Source organism: Cetorhinus maximus, chromosome 11 (assembly GCF_964194155.1).
Source record: "Cetorhinus maximus chromosome 11, sCetMax3.hap1.1, whole genome shotgun sequence".
NCBI classification, from domain to species: domain Eukaryota; kingdom Metazoa; phylum Chordata; class Chondrichthyes; order Lamniformes; family Cetorhinidae; genus Cetorhinus; species Cetorhinus maximus.
In genome coordinates, this window is record NC_135889.1 from 23,632,704 (window position 1) to 23,647,969 (window position 15,266).

General features: G+C 43.7%; 1 protein-coding gene across 9 annotated transcripts in view; it reads left to right on the forward strand.

Moving 5' to 3' along the window:
- Positions 1 to 5,335: 5,335 nt before the first annotated feature.
- Positions 5,336 to 15,266, forward strand: part of pcnt (pericentrin) — a 344,329-nt gene continuing 334,398 nt past the window's right edge. For 7 of the 9 annotated variants that reach the window (XM_078551646.1, XM_078551643.1, XM_078551644.1 and 4 more), the window contains exon 1: positions 5,336 to 5,659. In XM_078551646.1, coding sequence (XP_078407772.1) covers positions 5,612 to 5,659 — 48 coding nt within the window. In that variant the 5' untranslated portion in view covers positions 5,336 to 5,611. The remainder of the gene's footprint in view (positions 5,660 to 15,266) is intronic. The other 2 variants (XM_078551651.1, XM_078551649.1) reach the window with 2 other exon arrangements.

Sequence of the window (15,266 nt, forward strand, 5' to 3'; positions counted from 1 at the left end):
TGTTGCGTTTCTAAACAGTGCTTACCCCAAAGTCTTCGCACTTTTCTCTTAAAATCAAATCTCTCTCATCTCAAGATTTGATGCCAATTGATTTGATGCCAGCTCTGACAACACTGAAGAAGCTGGACACTGTCTAGGACAAAGCAATCCACTTGATTGGCACCACATCCACAAACATTCACTCCCTTCACCACCGACGCACAGTAGCAGCAGTGTGTACCATCTACAAGATGCACTGCAGGAATTCACCAAGGCTCCTCAGACATCACCTTCCAAACCCACAACCACTACCATCTAGAAGGACAAGGGCAGCAGATAGATGGGAACACCATTGCCTGGAAGTTCCCCTCCAAGTCACATCCTGATTTGGAAATATAATGCCGTTCCTTCACTGTTGCTGGGTCAAAATCCTGGAACTCTTTTCCTAACAGCACCGAGAGTGTGTCTACACCACATGGACTGCAGTGGTTCAAGATGGCAGCTCACCACCACCTTCTCAAGGGCAACCTGATGGACAATAAATGCTGGCCCAGGCTGCGAAGCCCACATTCCGTGGATGAATTAAAAAAAAATTAATTTCTCCATCTGTCTTGTCTTCCCTTCCCTGGCCTCATCTGTGTTATATCTTGGGCTGTCTTACTTGTCTCATTCCCCTTTACATCAGTGACTGCCTGTGGGCTCAAATTCACATGTTCCTTGTTATTAAATATCTCCTTTAGCATCATTATTCTAAGAACAATATAACTAAAGTTCCTTGTCTTTAGTACAGTTTGGACTTTACAGAAAAGAAAATGAATAAAGCATATACAGGAAGATTACTTGTTTTATTCAAAAAATCTGAATAAGTAGACGTCTATTTATTCAAGAATTGGGTTTTGGCCTTAGCTTAGGAACAGCACTGTCAACTCTAACTCCGTTAGTGCTTCAGAGGCTTAAACCAGGCTGACAATTATTGGAGGTACCATCTTTAAGATGAGATGTTAAACTCAGCTTTACCCCTCAGGTGGATTTTAAAGATCCTTGGAACACAGGAGTTCTCCCCAATGACCAGGTCAATATTTATCCCTCAATTAACAAAACAATGACCACATTTTCTTTTAAATTATATTGCTGTTTGCAGGACCTAGTCATGTAGCACTGGGCCATCATACCTTCTACATTACAATCGTTACTGTTTCAATAGTAAATGACTGGAAGTGACATTAAGGTTGTGGAAGCTAAGTTAATTAGAATTCACATACATCAATAATAAGTTTCTAAAGTGGAATGTATACTTGCCAAATGAGAGTCAGGTACAGTTTAAACAAATGACTCAATGAGAAAAGGAAGCAAATGGCTTACATCACTGACTCCCTGCTGAACTAATGCACCAAAGCTGCAGTATATACTTGTTACAGGCTCCCTAACCTGCAAGCTCCATCTAGTAGGTGTATGGCAACATTATCACTCAAGTCCCACATCATCCTAACTCAGACAATCACCATTCTTTCATTGTCACTGGGTCAGTCCTGGAGGCACCTCCTTAACAGCACTGTGGGAGAACTTTCACATGGACAGCAAAGGTTCAATAAGAGTCAGCTCCACCTTCTCATGGTGAAGTATGAATGGACAATAAATGATAGAAATATAAAGCATAGGAAGTGATTTGGACCTTCATGCCTGTGTTAGTTCTCTGAAAAAGCTACTGATATTGATTAGTCCCACTGCCTATTTTTTTTTAATAGGCTGCAATATTTTCCTTTTTAAGTAGACACGCATTACCTTTTTTGAAATTTAACATTAAATCTGCTTTCACTACCCTTTCATACAGTCGATTCCAGATGATAAGTGACTGCATAAAATAAATTCTGCATCTTTACCCTGACTGTTAGTTATCCTAAATATGTGTCCTCTGTTGTGCCTACTGCCATTGTAAACAGCTTCTTCATATCAAGTCTATCAAAACCCCTCTAAGTTTTGAACATCTCAATTAAATATCCCCTTTAGCATCATTATTCTCAGAACAATATAACTGAAGTTCCTTGTCTTTAGTACATTTCTAGTCAATCTCTTATACATCCTTTCCAAGGCCTTGACCATATTTCCTAAAGCGTGATGCATAGAATTAGCTTCAGTTGTACAGGGCACTATTGAGACCACATTTGGAGTACTGTGTACAGTATTGGTTACCTTATTTAAGGAAGGATGTAAATGCATTGGAATCAGTTCAGAAAAGGCTTACCTTATGAGGAATGGTTGGACAGACTAGGCTTGTATCTGCAGAGGTTTAGAAGAGAAAGAGGTGACCTGATTGAAACATATAAGGTCCTGAGTGGTCTTGACAGGGTGGATGTGGAGAGGATGTTTCCTCAGCAGGAGAATCTAGAACTAGTGGTCACTGTTTAAAAATAAGGATGCTTTAAACAGAGAAAAGGAGAAATTTTTAAAGAGGTTCATCAGCCTTTGGAACTCTTCCTCAAAACGTGGTGGAAGCAGAGTCTTTGAATATTTTTAAGGCAGAGGTGGATAGATTCTTGGTAAGCAAGGGGTTGATAGGTTATAGGGGATAGGTGGGATGCAGATTTCAGGTTACTAACAGATCAACCAGATCTTATTAAATGGCGGAGCAGGCCCACTGAATGGCCTACTCCTTCTACTTGTTCATATGACATCATACTGCAGTTGGAGCCTAACCAATGATTTATGACTCCCACAGCTACCTCGACTACAGCTCCTCACACCCCGCTTCCTGTAAGGACTCCATCCCATTCTCTCAGTTCCTTCACCTCCGTCGCATCTATTCTGATGATGCCACTTTCAAAAACAGTTCCTCTGACATGTCTTCCTTCTTCCTTAACCAGGTTTTCCACCCACGGTGGTTGACAGGACCCTCAACCGAGTCTGGCCCATCTCCCGTGCATCCGCCCTCACACCTTCCTCTCCCTCCCAGAACCATGATTGGGTCCCCCTTGTCCTCACTTATCACTCCACCAGCCTCCGCGTTCAAAGGATCATCCTCCGCCATTTCCGCCAACTCCAGCATGATGCCACTACCAAACACATCTTCCCTTCACGCCCCCCAGCAGCTTTCCGCAGGGATCGTTCCCTCCGGGATACTCCGGTCCGCTCCTCCGTCACCCCCTACACCTCAACCCCCTCCCAAGGCACCTTCCCATGCAACCGCAGAAGGTGCAACACCTGCCCCTTTACTTCCCCCCTCCTCACCGTCCAAGGGCCCATACACTCCTTTCAAGTGAAGCAGCACTTCACTTGCACTTCCCTCAATTTAGTCTACTGCATTCGCTGCTCCCAATGCGGCTTCCTCTACATTGGAGAGGCCAAACGCAGACTGGATGACCGCTTTGCAGAATACCTTTGGTCTGTCCGCAAGCATGACCCAGACCTCCCTGTCGCTTGCCATTTCAACACACCTTGTCCACATGTCTGTCCTTGGCCTGCTGCAATGTTCCAGTGAAGCTCAACGCAAACTGGAGGAACAGCACCTCATCTTCCGACTAGGCACTTTGCAGCCTTCCAGACTGAATATTGAGTTCAACAATTTCAGATCATGAACTCTCTCCTCCATCCCCACCCCCTTTCCACTCCCCCTTTTTCCAATAATTTATAATTTTTTACACTATATTTTTTTCTTTTCTCTCCTATTTTTAAATTTATTTCGATCTATTGTTTCATCTCCACCTTTCAGCCCATTTAGATCCCTTCCCCCTACCCCACCCCACCCGCAGTAGGGCCATCTGCCACTAGCTTGCTTCCCTTAATGTCCCCATTAGCACATCCTTTAGATAATATCACCACCGTCAACACGCCTTTGTCCTTTTGTCTATGACATCTTTGGCAGTCCCTTCTTGGCCTCCACCTATCACTGGCCCTCTATCGAGCTCTCCTGTCCCACCCCCTTCTACCAGCTTATATTTCATCTCATTTCTATATGTCTTAGTTCTGATGAAGGGTCATACAGACTCGAAACGTCAACTGTATCCCTCTCTGCAGACCGAGACAAACATCAACTGCAGCTGGAGGATCATCAACTCGGTGAAAGACGCGCTTTGGTCTGCCCGAAACTTGTTGGTCTTCCAGTACAAAGAGTTGTCCCCGACCGAGTGTTGCGGACTGGCACAATTCAAAGTCCAGGACTACGTGCTGAGGGACGCACTAAAGCTTGGGGCAGCTGCCGCAAAGGCGCAATGGGGAAGGGTCGCTGTCTAAGACCTTTCTGCCACAGTGCACCGAGGGACTGGGAACTGTTTAAATCCCCTCGTGCTGTACAGCTCAAAATGAAAGGCTGTAAAGGATTGTAATATTGTTTGTACTGATGCACCTGGTGATACATTTTGTTAAAGTCGAACCGGATTGTACCCTTGTAATGGTGTTGTTGAAATGGTTTGGGATGTGGTTGAAGATATTTTATGAATAAAGTATATTTTTGCAAAAAAAAAGTATCCCTCTCTGCAGATGCTGTGAGACCTGCTGAGTTTTTCCAGGTATTTTTGTTTTTGTTCAATGATTTATAAAAGTTGATAATCTCCTTGCTTTTGCATACTGCTCCACTATCAATTAAGGTGAGAATCCGAATTGTGTTTTCTTTTAAACAGCTTTCTCAACTTCGACCTTTGCAGAATCTTGTGTCTCTATATTACCTCCCCTCATTCTTCTCACCAAAATGCATAACAAAAGGAAAGTATTCAAAGGAAATGCCCCTATGTTGTTTATTTTTTAATCCTGTGTTCCTCGTAGCAGCATCGAAAAGAATAGTCTCAACTCTGCAAGCGTTAGTAACCCTGTCGGTTATTTTGTGTACAAACCACCCTTCGGCTCTGCGCGGTTAGCGGCCCGCGCAGCCGATTTCCCGCCATCGGGCTGAGTTTATGGCGCGCCGTCTTTGCGGAAAGACATCGCTCCCGGTGGGGGTGGGGGAGAGAACACTGCTGGAGGTGAGCTTAGGGTCACACTCGAGTAAACAGCAGCCAACCTGTACACACACACACGCGCGCGATCATTGTTCCTGTGAACGATCCACGTTTACCTTGCTGTGATTTTATTGGCTCACTTGAATTTCCCGGTTTTATGCACGCCTCTATATGATTGGCTGAAATTGTTGGCCAATTGGCCTCGGTTGTGTGGTGACTGTTTGAAATTTGATTCGGCGAGAGTCGGGCACCGCGCGATTGGTTGAAGCGGATAACGGTTGCGGCGGTGAGGGAGGCGGGGAGAAGGCGGAGCCATGAAGCGCGCCAGGGATGAACGACTGGTGGAAAAGCAGAGAAGGCGGGGCCAAGCGCACTTAGGCGTTGACCGATTGGTGGAGGACCGGGATCAGGGCGGGGCCGGACGTGCGGGCGGGAAGATTGATTGGTGAAGTGGGCGGGGCCAGAAGAGCGGTGGCAGGCTCACGGCGCTGTCAGTTATGGCGGCCATGTTGAAAGTGGGGAGCGAGGTGCATTTGCAGAAGGGATGAGGGTGTATTAAGGTAGTTGTGGGGGTTGCGGTGTTGCAGTCCTTGCAGGGGGATTAGAGATACCCTGGGAAGAGGCAACATCCAATTTGTGTGTCGGAGAGAGGAAGTGGCCCAAACACCTAGACGAGGGGACCGCCACTCAAAATACCCTAAATCATGGAGGATGAAGAGAGACGCAAGAAGCTGGAGGTTGCAAGAGCCAAGGTAAAGAGTTGGGGCTAACTGTTAACCTCATAGTAAACCAAGTAAAAGTAAAATACTGCGGATGCTGGAGATCTGAAACTCGGTTTCTCTCCGCAGCTGCTGCCAGACCTGCTGAGTTTTTCCAGTACTTTCTGTTTTTATTATAGTAAATCAAGTGCAACGGTGGAAAGTTAGATAGGAAGTTCCAGTAGTGAGTGGAAGCAGTAGGTACAGCAGAATAAGGGAAGTGAGCGCCTGATTTCATTTTTAATGGTGGTCGTTGTGATTGAGTAGGAATCAGTGTTCAGCAGAGGGATGAAAACTTACTGTAAATGCACCAGACCCCCGGTATCTGGACACCTTAACATGGTTGTAACTGAAATATCACTATGTACAACATTATACAACAATACATGAATAATCTGGACTCCTGTGCAGACTGGCTGTAATTCCTGCATTAGTTTACAAAAGAGGAAACTGGCAATGAAGCTGCAATATTTTTACTCATTCTCGTTTGTCCCTCAAGGCTAAGATGACCATGTTCATCACCTAGGGTGTTTGGTAGGTTCCGATGGGTACGTAGGTGACTGCTCAGGCTGACCTGTACCCGCAAGGTTCTGCTGCAATTAGGACGGAATACTGCAGATGACTGAGTTTTGGACAAGTTGCTGGCTTGGGATTTCGTCTCTTTGGATTTTCTCTCTCCTCTGACGAGCACTTGCTTTCAAAGGAGGCTGCACTGTGTTTTATTTGTTTGCGCCAAAGCAAGGTTCTCCCAGGACTTGATGTTGTAGAAGTGAAGCCTTCTGAGTGTCCTCATAGCCTTTCCTTTTGGCCATCATGAGAGTGCACCCAGACTCAAACTCTCCATTGACGATTTGCTTTGGTAGGGGAGTGTCAGGCAATTGCTTTGGCAATTCTTGCATGTGTCTTGTCAATAAAGACAGCTTGAGTGAATGTGTTGCTGAGATAAGTGAACTGATCCAATGCTGACAGGTTCTGGCCATGGACTGAAATCTTGGGCTCATTGTTGAACCATTGTGATGAATTTCTCAGGGCAGCCAAATTTCTCCATTACCTTCCAAAGGCCCTCATGGCTGACTGTGTCAGAATTCTTGATCAGGTTAAGAAACTTGGTGTAGTGATCTGTTTTTGGCATTTCTCCTGGATTTGTTTAATTATAAACAGCATATCAGTGGTTCCTTGACCTTTTTTAAAACTACACTGACTCTCTGGCAGCAGATCTTGGTTGAAGTGTTGCACTGAGCAGATCAGAAGAATTCTGGCAGCAATTTTTGCCATGCTGGTGAGGACTGAGCGTCCTCGGATTGTCGAGTTCCTTTCCACTTGTACAGATGGGCGATGGAGGCATCTTTGTATTCTTTCAGGATGGTTCCTTGTTCGCACATAGACTGAACGAGCTCAATGAGTTTTCTTTCATTAGGCATTGACCTCCAACCTTGTAGACCTCAACTGGGATAGCATCAGCTTCCGGAGCTTTTCTGCTAGACAGGAGGTTGATGGCATTTGTCTATTTGACGCTGTTGGCTGGTCATCAGACGAGTTGATGTTTGATGGCAACCTGTGCCAGCCTGGTGATTGGTTCTTCATTGATGAATGAAGGCAGATTTGAGTATGTAGTTCAAGTGCTCTTCCCATCTTTCTAGAATTTTTCTGTGAGCAATGCTGACCTGCCGGCACCAAGGATTGGTGATTAACCAGTAGAATGGGGTCCCTAGACATATTTCAGAGCACCGTAGAATCTCTTCTGGCCTTTGTGGTTGTCATATACCTGAAGTTATCTGCTTTCTGATTCAGCCAAGTGTCTTGCATCTCTCAAAACTTGCGTTGGACAGTCCTGTGGATCTTTCAGTTGGCATTGTGTTTGGATAGTGATGCCTTGTCACTGAGGTAAAGCCCGCAGAGGCAATGTTTCTCTTCCAGTAGTTTCTGGATTACGTCATAGTTTTCATCAAACCAATCTTGATGCTTATGAGAGATCAGACTAAGGGTAGAGCAGTAGAGTACCCTATATCCCTGAAGGTTGTCCAGTCATCCTCAATGCCGCGAGTGTCCATTTTTGCTGTACACAGGCGACTCTTGAATTTCTCAGAGAGATTCCGTCATGACTATCTGTTTGAGCTTTGATAAATCTCGATGTTTAGCTTTGAAATGACAAGATGCTGGTCAGTCCACAGTAAATGCCACACATGACTTTCATTACACGCACATATCCTGCCCGTGTCTCTGCCTGGGGGTGATCTAATTGATTAGATGTCAATACATAGGATGGGAGTGGATCCAGGAAATCTTGTTGTGATTAGGGAGGTGGAAAACTGATGTGGTGATTAAGAGCACATGATCAGCACACATCTTCAGCAAGAGGAGACATTGCTGTTAAAACTGCCAATCCTGTTTTTTTCCAATGACCCCCTTCCCATGCCCGGTGATCTCTTGCATTGAAATAATCAAGAATGATTAGCTTGTCTGACTTTGGCACAGGAGTGGAGCTCATCATTGAACCCATCCTTGGATTCATCAGGGTTGGTCATGGTTGGGGTGTATACACTGATAAGAGTTGCTTGTCTGTTGCTGTTCCTGGGGAGTTAAGCACCATCAGACAATCGTTAACACTCTTGGGAAGGCAAATCAACTGACCTGAAGAGATGGTCGATGAAAGCAAAGCCTGTACCAGCTTCACACCATTTCTCTTTTCCACACCCAAACTAAAAGAATGTTAACCTGCACTGATTTCCTTGAGCTGACCCTCCCCAAGTAGATGTGTCTCACTGAGGGCAGTGATCTGGCAAGAGCATGTTGGGTTGTCTGTGAGGGTGCATATGTTCCATGTACAAGTGGTGACATTGACTTACGACCGCATTGATGGCATCCGTACCAGTTGTGGTGGTCAGGGAGGTGAAGCATAGGTTAAGGGCACCTTTTCTGGTCCATTCATCATTAGCATAGTGAGCAGTGCGGTCCTGAAAAGAGTTGCTCAGGGGGGCTGCTCAGTTCCACTACTTCCTTCCAGTGAAAAATGACCCAATGACCTGAGCTGCCTGTGTGTAGGTTCATGGCTACAGATTCCAGCGAATCTACACCTGCTGCAACATCGTTCGGCCATTGCCGAACAGGGTGATGGGTGATAGATGATGAACATGACCTGCGGATGAACTGGATTGTATTAAGGGAATGGTGCACATTGTCAGCCTCAATCCCTCATCCTGACCAGTAACAAGACGAGTCTAGATAGACGCAGTGGGTGATCTGTGTCTTGTTGAGTTTTACATGTACCACAACACTGTGCTCACTCACTTCAAAACCATTGGACCTTAGATTGGTTATCCACCCAGTCTGCTGGAATCCATCTTCACATGTCAGGGTGGACAAATCCTGAAGTCACCGAGGATAGGAGCTCTGACGGCTACCCTCACAAGGTTTACTGGCGTATGGCCACTGTTAAGTGCTAACAACTATTTGGAGTCACAGGTGAGAGCTGGGTGAAAGTGAGGACCAATACAGGATGAGCCACTCCAAAGAGTGTTGTGAGCCACCTGTGAGAAGTGTTACTCCTCCCTTATACTCCATTATTTCTACTAACAAACCAATGGATGAGTGAAATGGGATTGAAACTTTGAGGGAGTAATCAAAGAGAAATTGCTGAAAAAATTGCTGGAGAGAGAAATGTTTCAACTCGATGACCATTGGTAGTGGTACTGATCGTGTTTGGTAATTTTGAATGTCAGGATCTGCCTGACTGCAGTCGCCTGTTTGTTTCCCCTGTTACTATCCATTTTCAATGAGGGAATTCAGAAGGGGATTTGGTCACTCTCCAGAAAGTCTTGTGTTGGTTGGTGTTTAAATTGTACATTTTATAAAATATGATTTTCAGGTGGAAGTATTAAAGTATGATACTGTGAAAGCTTATGAGAAAGTGAAAACAACAAAAAAAAAACCATTTAGCTTTGGTCAACTGATGGAGGATGATATTTACTAAAAATATGCAGATTTTGAGATGAATTTGAATGTGATTTTGATAATGTCTTATTGCAGTGAAATAAACTCATTTGAAAATCATGTGTTCCACTTCAACTGCGTGGTTTGTAATTTACAGATGGTTGTAGCTCAATCATCTTTACTGTTGACAACAATACAGGCATAATGAAGTAATGTTTTGGCAATGTTGTCACATGAAATCCAAATATAACTTAAAAGTTTGTGATATGCTGTTTGTCTGCATCAAGCTTTATTTGGGAAGTAATGCTAAACTGTGATAGACCTGATCCATAATGAATGCATGTTCTAGATCTGCGCAGAAATCAAATAAATCCTATTGAATATCTGTTGTCGAACTGTTAATTCACTGGACTAGCTTTACTTGCATTTGAGACCATCTTTTGTTTTTAATGAACAGTATCTTTAAAAAAAAACTCCATGTAGGCAGAAAGTTTTGAGATGATAAAGAACTTGGTGTAGCCGTGAAGTTTAAAACAGCAATTTCTCTGTAAAGCTATTCCTTGATTAATAATCCATAGTAGTACTGTATGGTGTATTATTTATAACCATAGAAGAAATAGAATCACAGAAAAGTAACAGTGCAGAAAGAGGACATTCAACCCTTTGTGTTTGTGCTTGCCAAAAAAAAAAATAAGAAATTAGCTGCTCATTTTAACCCACCTTCCAGCACCTGGTCTGTAGCCTTGCAGGTTACAGCACTTCCAGTGCAGATCCAGTTGGCTTTTTAAATGAGTTGAGAATTTTGGCCTCAACCACCAGCTTAGGCAGTGAATCCCAGATGCCCACCACCCTCTGGGTGAAAACATTTTTCCTCCTGTCCCCTCTAATCCTTCTACCAATCACCTTAAATCTATGCCCCCTAGTAATTGGCTCTTCAACTAGGGGAAACAATGGGTCTTTCCTGTCTATCCTATCTAGGCCCCTCATAATTTTGTACACCTCAATTAGGTCACCCCTCAGCCTCCTCTGTTCTAAGGAAAACAACCCGAGTCAGTCTTTCTTCATAGCTGTAATTTTTAAACCCTGGCAACATTCTTGTCTGTACTCTCTCTAGAGCAATTATACCCTTCCTGTAATGTAGTGACCAGAACGATGCACAAAATTCCAGCTGTGGCCTAGCCAATATTTTATACAGTTCCATCATTACATCCATGCTTTTGTATTCAATACCTCGTCTAATAAAGGAAAGCATTCCATATGCTTTCTTGACCACCTTATCCACCTGTCGTGCCACCTTCAGGGACCTGTGGCCAAGCATCCAAGGTCTCTCACTGCCTCAACCCCTCTCAATATCCTCCCATTTATTGAGTATTCCCTTGCTTTGTTTGCCCCCCTCCCCTCCCCAAATGCATTATCTCACATACCTTTTCCAGATTGAATTCCATTTGCCACTTCCAGCCACTCAACCAAACCATTGATATCTTTCTGGAGACAATAGCTATCCTCTTCACTATCAACTACATGGCCATTTTTTGTGTCATCTGCAAACTTCCCAATCATGCCTCTCACATTGAAGACCAAATCATTAATATATACAACAAACAGCAAAGGTCCCAACACTGAGCCACTGGAAACTGCTTTCCATTTGCAAAAACATCCATCGACCATTACCCTTTGATTCCTGTCACTGAGCCAATTTTGGATCCAACCTGCCACATTTCCCAGTATCTCGTCGGCCTTTATTTTTCTGACCAGTCTGCCATATAGGACCTTCTCAAATGCCTTGCTAAAACCCATGTAGACAATATCCACTGCACTACCATCATCAACCCTTCTTGCTACTTCCTCAAAGAGTCCTAATTAAGTTAGTAAGACACGATCTTAACAAAGCCACGCTGACTATCCCTGATCAATCGTGCCTTTCTCAGTGACAGTTTATCCTGCCTCTCAGAATTGATTCCAATAATTTGCCCATCACTGAAGTCAGACTGACTGGTTCATAATTTTCTGGCCTCTCCCTCACACCCTTCTTAAATATTGGTGAAATGTTTGCAGACTTCCAATCCTCTACTACCTTGCCTGTATCTAGTGAGGATCAGAAAATGATTGTCAGAGCATCCACTATTTCCTTCCTGGTTTCCTGTAACAGCCTGGGATACAATCCATCTGGTCCTGGTGATTTATCTACCTTCACGGATGCCAGTCCCTTCAGTACTTCCTCTCTCACTATGCTTATTGTATGTAACATTTCATACTCCTCCTCCTTAACTAGAATATCTGCATCACCTCTCTCCTTTTAGTGAAGACAGAGACAAAGTATTCATTGAGAACCCTGTTCACATCTTCATCAACGCAGAAGTTACCATGTACATCTCTGATAGGCCCCACCTTTTCTTTAGTTATTCTCTTGCTCTTAATGTACTCTTAAAACATCTTAATATTTTCTTTACCTGTCAATATTTTTCCATATCCACTCTTTGCTTTCCAAATATCCTTTTTTACTTCACTCCTGTACTTTCTATACTCCTCCAGGCTTTCTACAATATTAAGCTTTTCTTGATTTTGATGCTCTTGTTTTTTTTAAGAAAAGTTGGTGTACACAAGTATTGTAATTGTATAATGTCAGGATTTTGTATCCTAGTGGATTGGGGTCTAGCCAAAGGTTGAATTGTAATAAGAGGGGTATTATCTTTAGAAGTCTTGCAAGTGTTTACTGGTACTGAAATGAATGATCATTTCCAATTCTGTCTCAATTCAATTTGTAAGATGGGTGCTATGAACATTATTGATTCGAATAGATCCTTTCTGCAATGCCAATTTCTCAGTAGCTAAAAAAAATGCTGTATCGTAAACAATTGTTGCATGTTAGTGTAATGCTCGAGGGGGGAGGGAAAAACTTTGCACCTGTTCCCCTCTTTTTGTTGTGCTTCGAATCCACGGAGCTCTTTGCTGTTTTATATTGCTGCTTAGTGTGGGGAGTGTAGCTCACCTGTCATCTCTCTATTCTTGAAGCAGATTCCATAGACTGCTAATGTTGGCAAATTTTGTAGAACCTTTGCTGCTGAGAAATCCAGCATATATGTTATTGACGATTGGGAATTTTGGAATGGGAAAAGCTTAAGTTCAGCTGTTACGTTGCATCTCCCCTTAGGCCAGCTGTATTCTATATGCTTCTTGTTGCCCCTGTAAGGAAGGCTGGTCCAAGCAGTAGCTGATGGGTTGAGTTGAGGGAATAGAAGAATGACTTAGAAGTTGGAGGTGGATGGTGACGATGCTTGTAATGGAAGGGATTTGGGGTTGGAATATTTGCTCAAGGCCAAATAAAACATTGAGGTTGTGAGCAGTTTGGTTCAGCCTGAGACAGTGGCTAAGGAGGGGGATGGAATCACTGAGTTGTGGTGGAAGCTTTTGTCCCACTGCTTAACTGGAAGAAATTGTAATCACCTAAAATTGGATGTTGGATAAGAGGTATGAAAACTGAAGCAGTGGTCAATCCGAGAGAAGTTGTGGAGAGGTGGAACTGGTTCATCAGCCTACTGCTGGATGATGCCTCCTAAAGACTTTGTCCAGGACTGTTGGCAAGGACTGAAACATGATTGAATAGATTCGTACATTTGAGTTGCTTGAGGGAAAATGGGCATGGATTTGAGAGATGGCATGTTCAAGAACTTTAAGATAAAACAAGTTGGAAATATGGCAGTGGTCTGCAAGGAAGAATTGTTGCCTGAGGAGGAGGGTTTGATTGGAGAAATTTTGAAAGGAAAGGAAGCTTGTCTAAAGAGAGGGAACTATTCAACATGTTAGTTGTCAGGGAACCAGGAAAGGATGTTTGATCAGCATTTTAATGTAAATGGGTTTAAAGGAACACGTGGTCGGTATTGAGGACAATATTATCTCGGAGAAAGCTTGAGTGGAGATGGGAGAGAAACTAGAGAAAAATAACAGGGTCAGAGGTGAGAAATTGCTTAAGTCCTGGAGGTTTGGCTTGGTGGGCAAGAGGGGGTGGAGAGGAGAAGCAGTCGAGGCAGTTGAATGGGTGGTCTATTTTAGTGTTAAAGAAGTCCAAGAGCTTGAGGTGCTTTTTGAGTGTGCAAGGAACAATGATGGGGATGCTAAGAAGATTGCCAGCAATGGAGACTAGAAGCAGAGGAATATCTTTCCTTTCCAGAATGATCCTGAAATTGTCACCATTTTACAAGAGGGAGGTCTCAGTGCTGCTTGAATTTGAAGCAGTGAATGTGTGTGGAGGGTGGAGAGGGGGTCCTTACCATTTGTGAGGGCTGAGGTGGGAGAAAGTAAAGGTTTTTACGGGGTGTCTAAGGAAGTGAGAGGGTGATTGAACGCCATTGTTGCTGTAGAAGGGATGGATGAAGAGTCAGTCAAAGTGGTTGGGATTTAGAAAAGTCAGTTGTGAATGACAGAGCAAGTGCAGCAGGTGGTGGATTTAGAAGGATGTAGAGAATGTGGGTGGTGAGGGATACCAGGACATGATTGGAAATTGGCCTGTCAACGATCGAGGCCATTGGAGATGGCTGTGGTTATGGGCTGATATGTTTATTAGGAAGCAGAGATTTAAGGAAGGCAGGGAAAGTAGAGGGGAAAATGAAGCTAAGATGGAGATTGAAACTACTGAGAATGAAGAGTCTGCAGGTGGAAAAGAAGGTAGATATCTCTCAAGCCTCACCAGAGAGTTTCTTAGAAGGTGGTAGACAGCAAGGATTGGACCAAATTCCAGTGCTCCTAAGGCAGAGAAGTTTCATGAGGACTAAGGGAAGATACCAAGGTGTGATTTGGTAAAGCTTGGGCTGGGAAAGGTGTAAGGTGTTGCCATTCATGAGTTAAGCTTCAGTCAAAGTCATGACAATGCATTCATCCACAGCAAGGTCATGGATGTGAAGGACCCTGTTCACAAGTGAAAGGATATTCTGCCAGGAGATATAAAAAGGGTGATTATTGTTGACCCTCTATCAGAATCCAAGGAGGCAGTGGTGGATAGGTGAACTGAATGAATGAGATTGAGGCTTGAGGTTTAAAGAATACAGGAATAGGTCCAACCTCTACCAGTTCTAAAGATATGGAGTTTTTGTCTGGTTACTAACTGTTAGGATGGGTGAAGAAGCGGTTTGTTTTTGTGTGGAGGAAGTTACCATGCAGTGTTTTTGTGTGGAAGAAGTTGCATGTAGTGTTGACATCTGATGGGAACTGGATGATTGTGAAGTAGGCTGAGCCAGAATGTGGGACTTGTGGGTCAGGATTGTAGGTGGAAGGAGTGAGAGGTGTGAGGCCTGATATTGGGGATAAAGGGTAGTATTTGAGGTGTGGGGAGCACTGTGGAGGTGGTGGGGTGGGTTAGGTTATCTTTTAAACTTGTCTCAAGTTGACTACAATCTGAATTTGTCCAGATGCTATCTGATTTGCTGAGTATTTCCAGCATTTTCTGTTTTTATTTCAGGGTATGTAACCCTAGTTTTCAATCTTTCCTGGTAATTTAGTCCTTGGAGTTCACGTATCATTATGGTAAATCTATGCTGCACTCCCACCGAGGTCAAAATCCTTCCTAAAGCCCATTTCTGCTCACTTTACTCTTGGGTGTGGTCTAACTAGGGCTTTGTATAACTGCAGCATGACCTCTATCCCCTTTTATTGTAGTCCTGCAACTATAAAAGCCGGC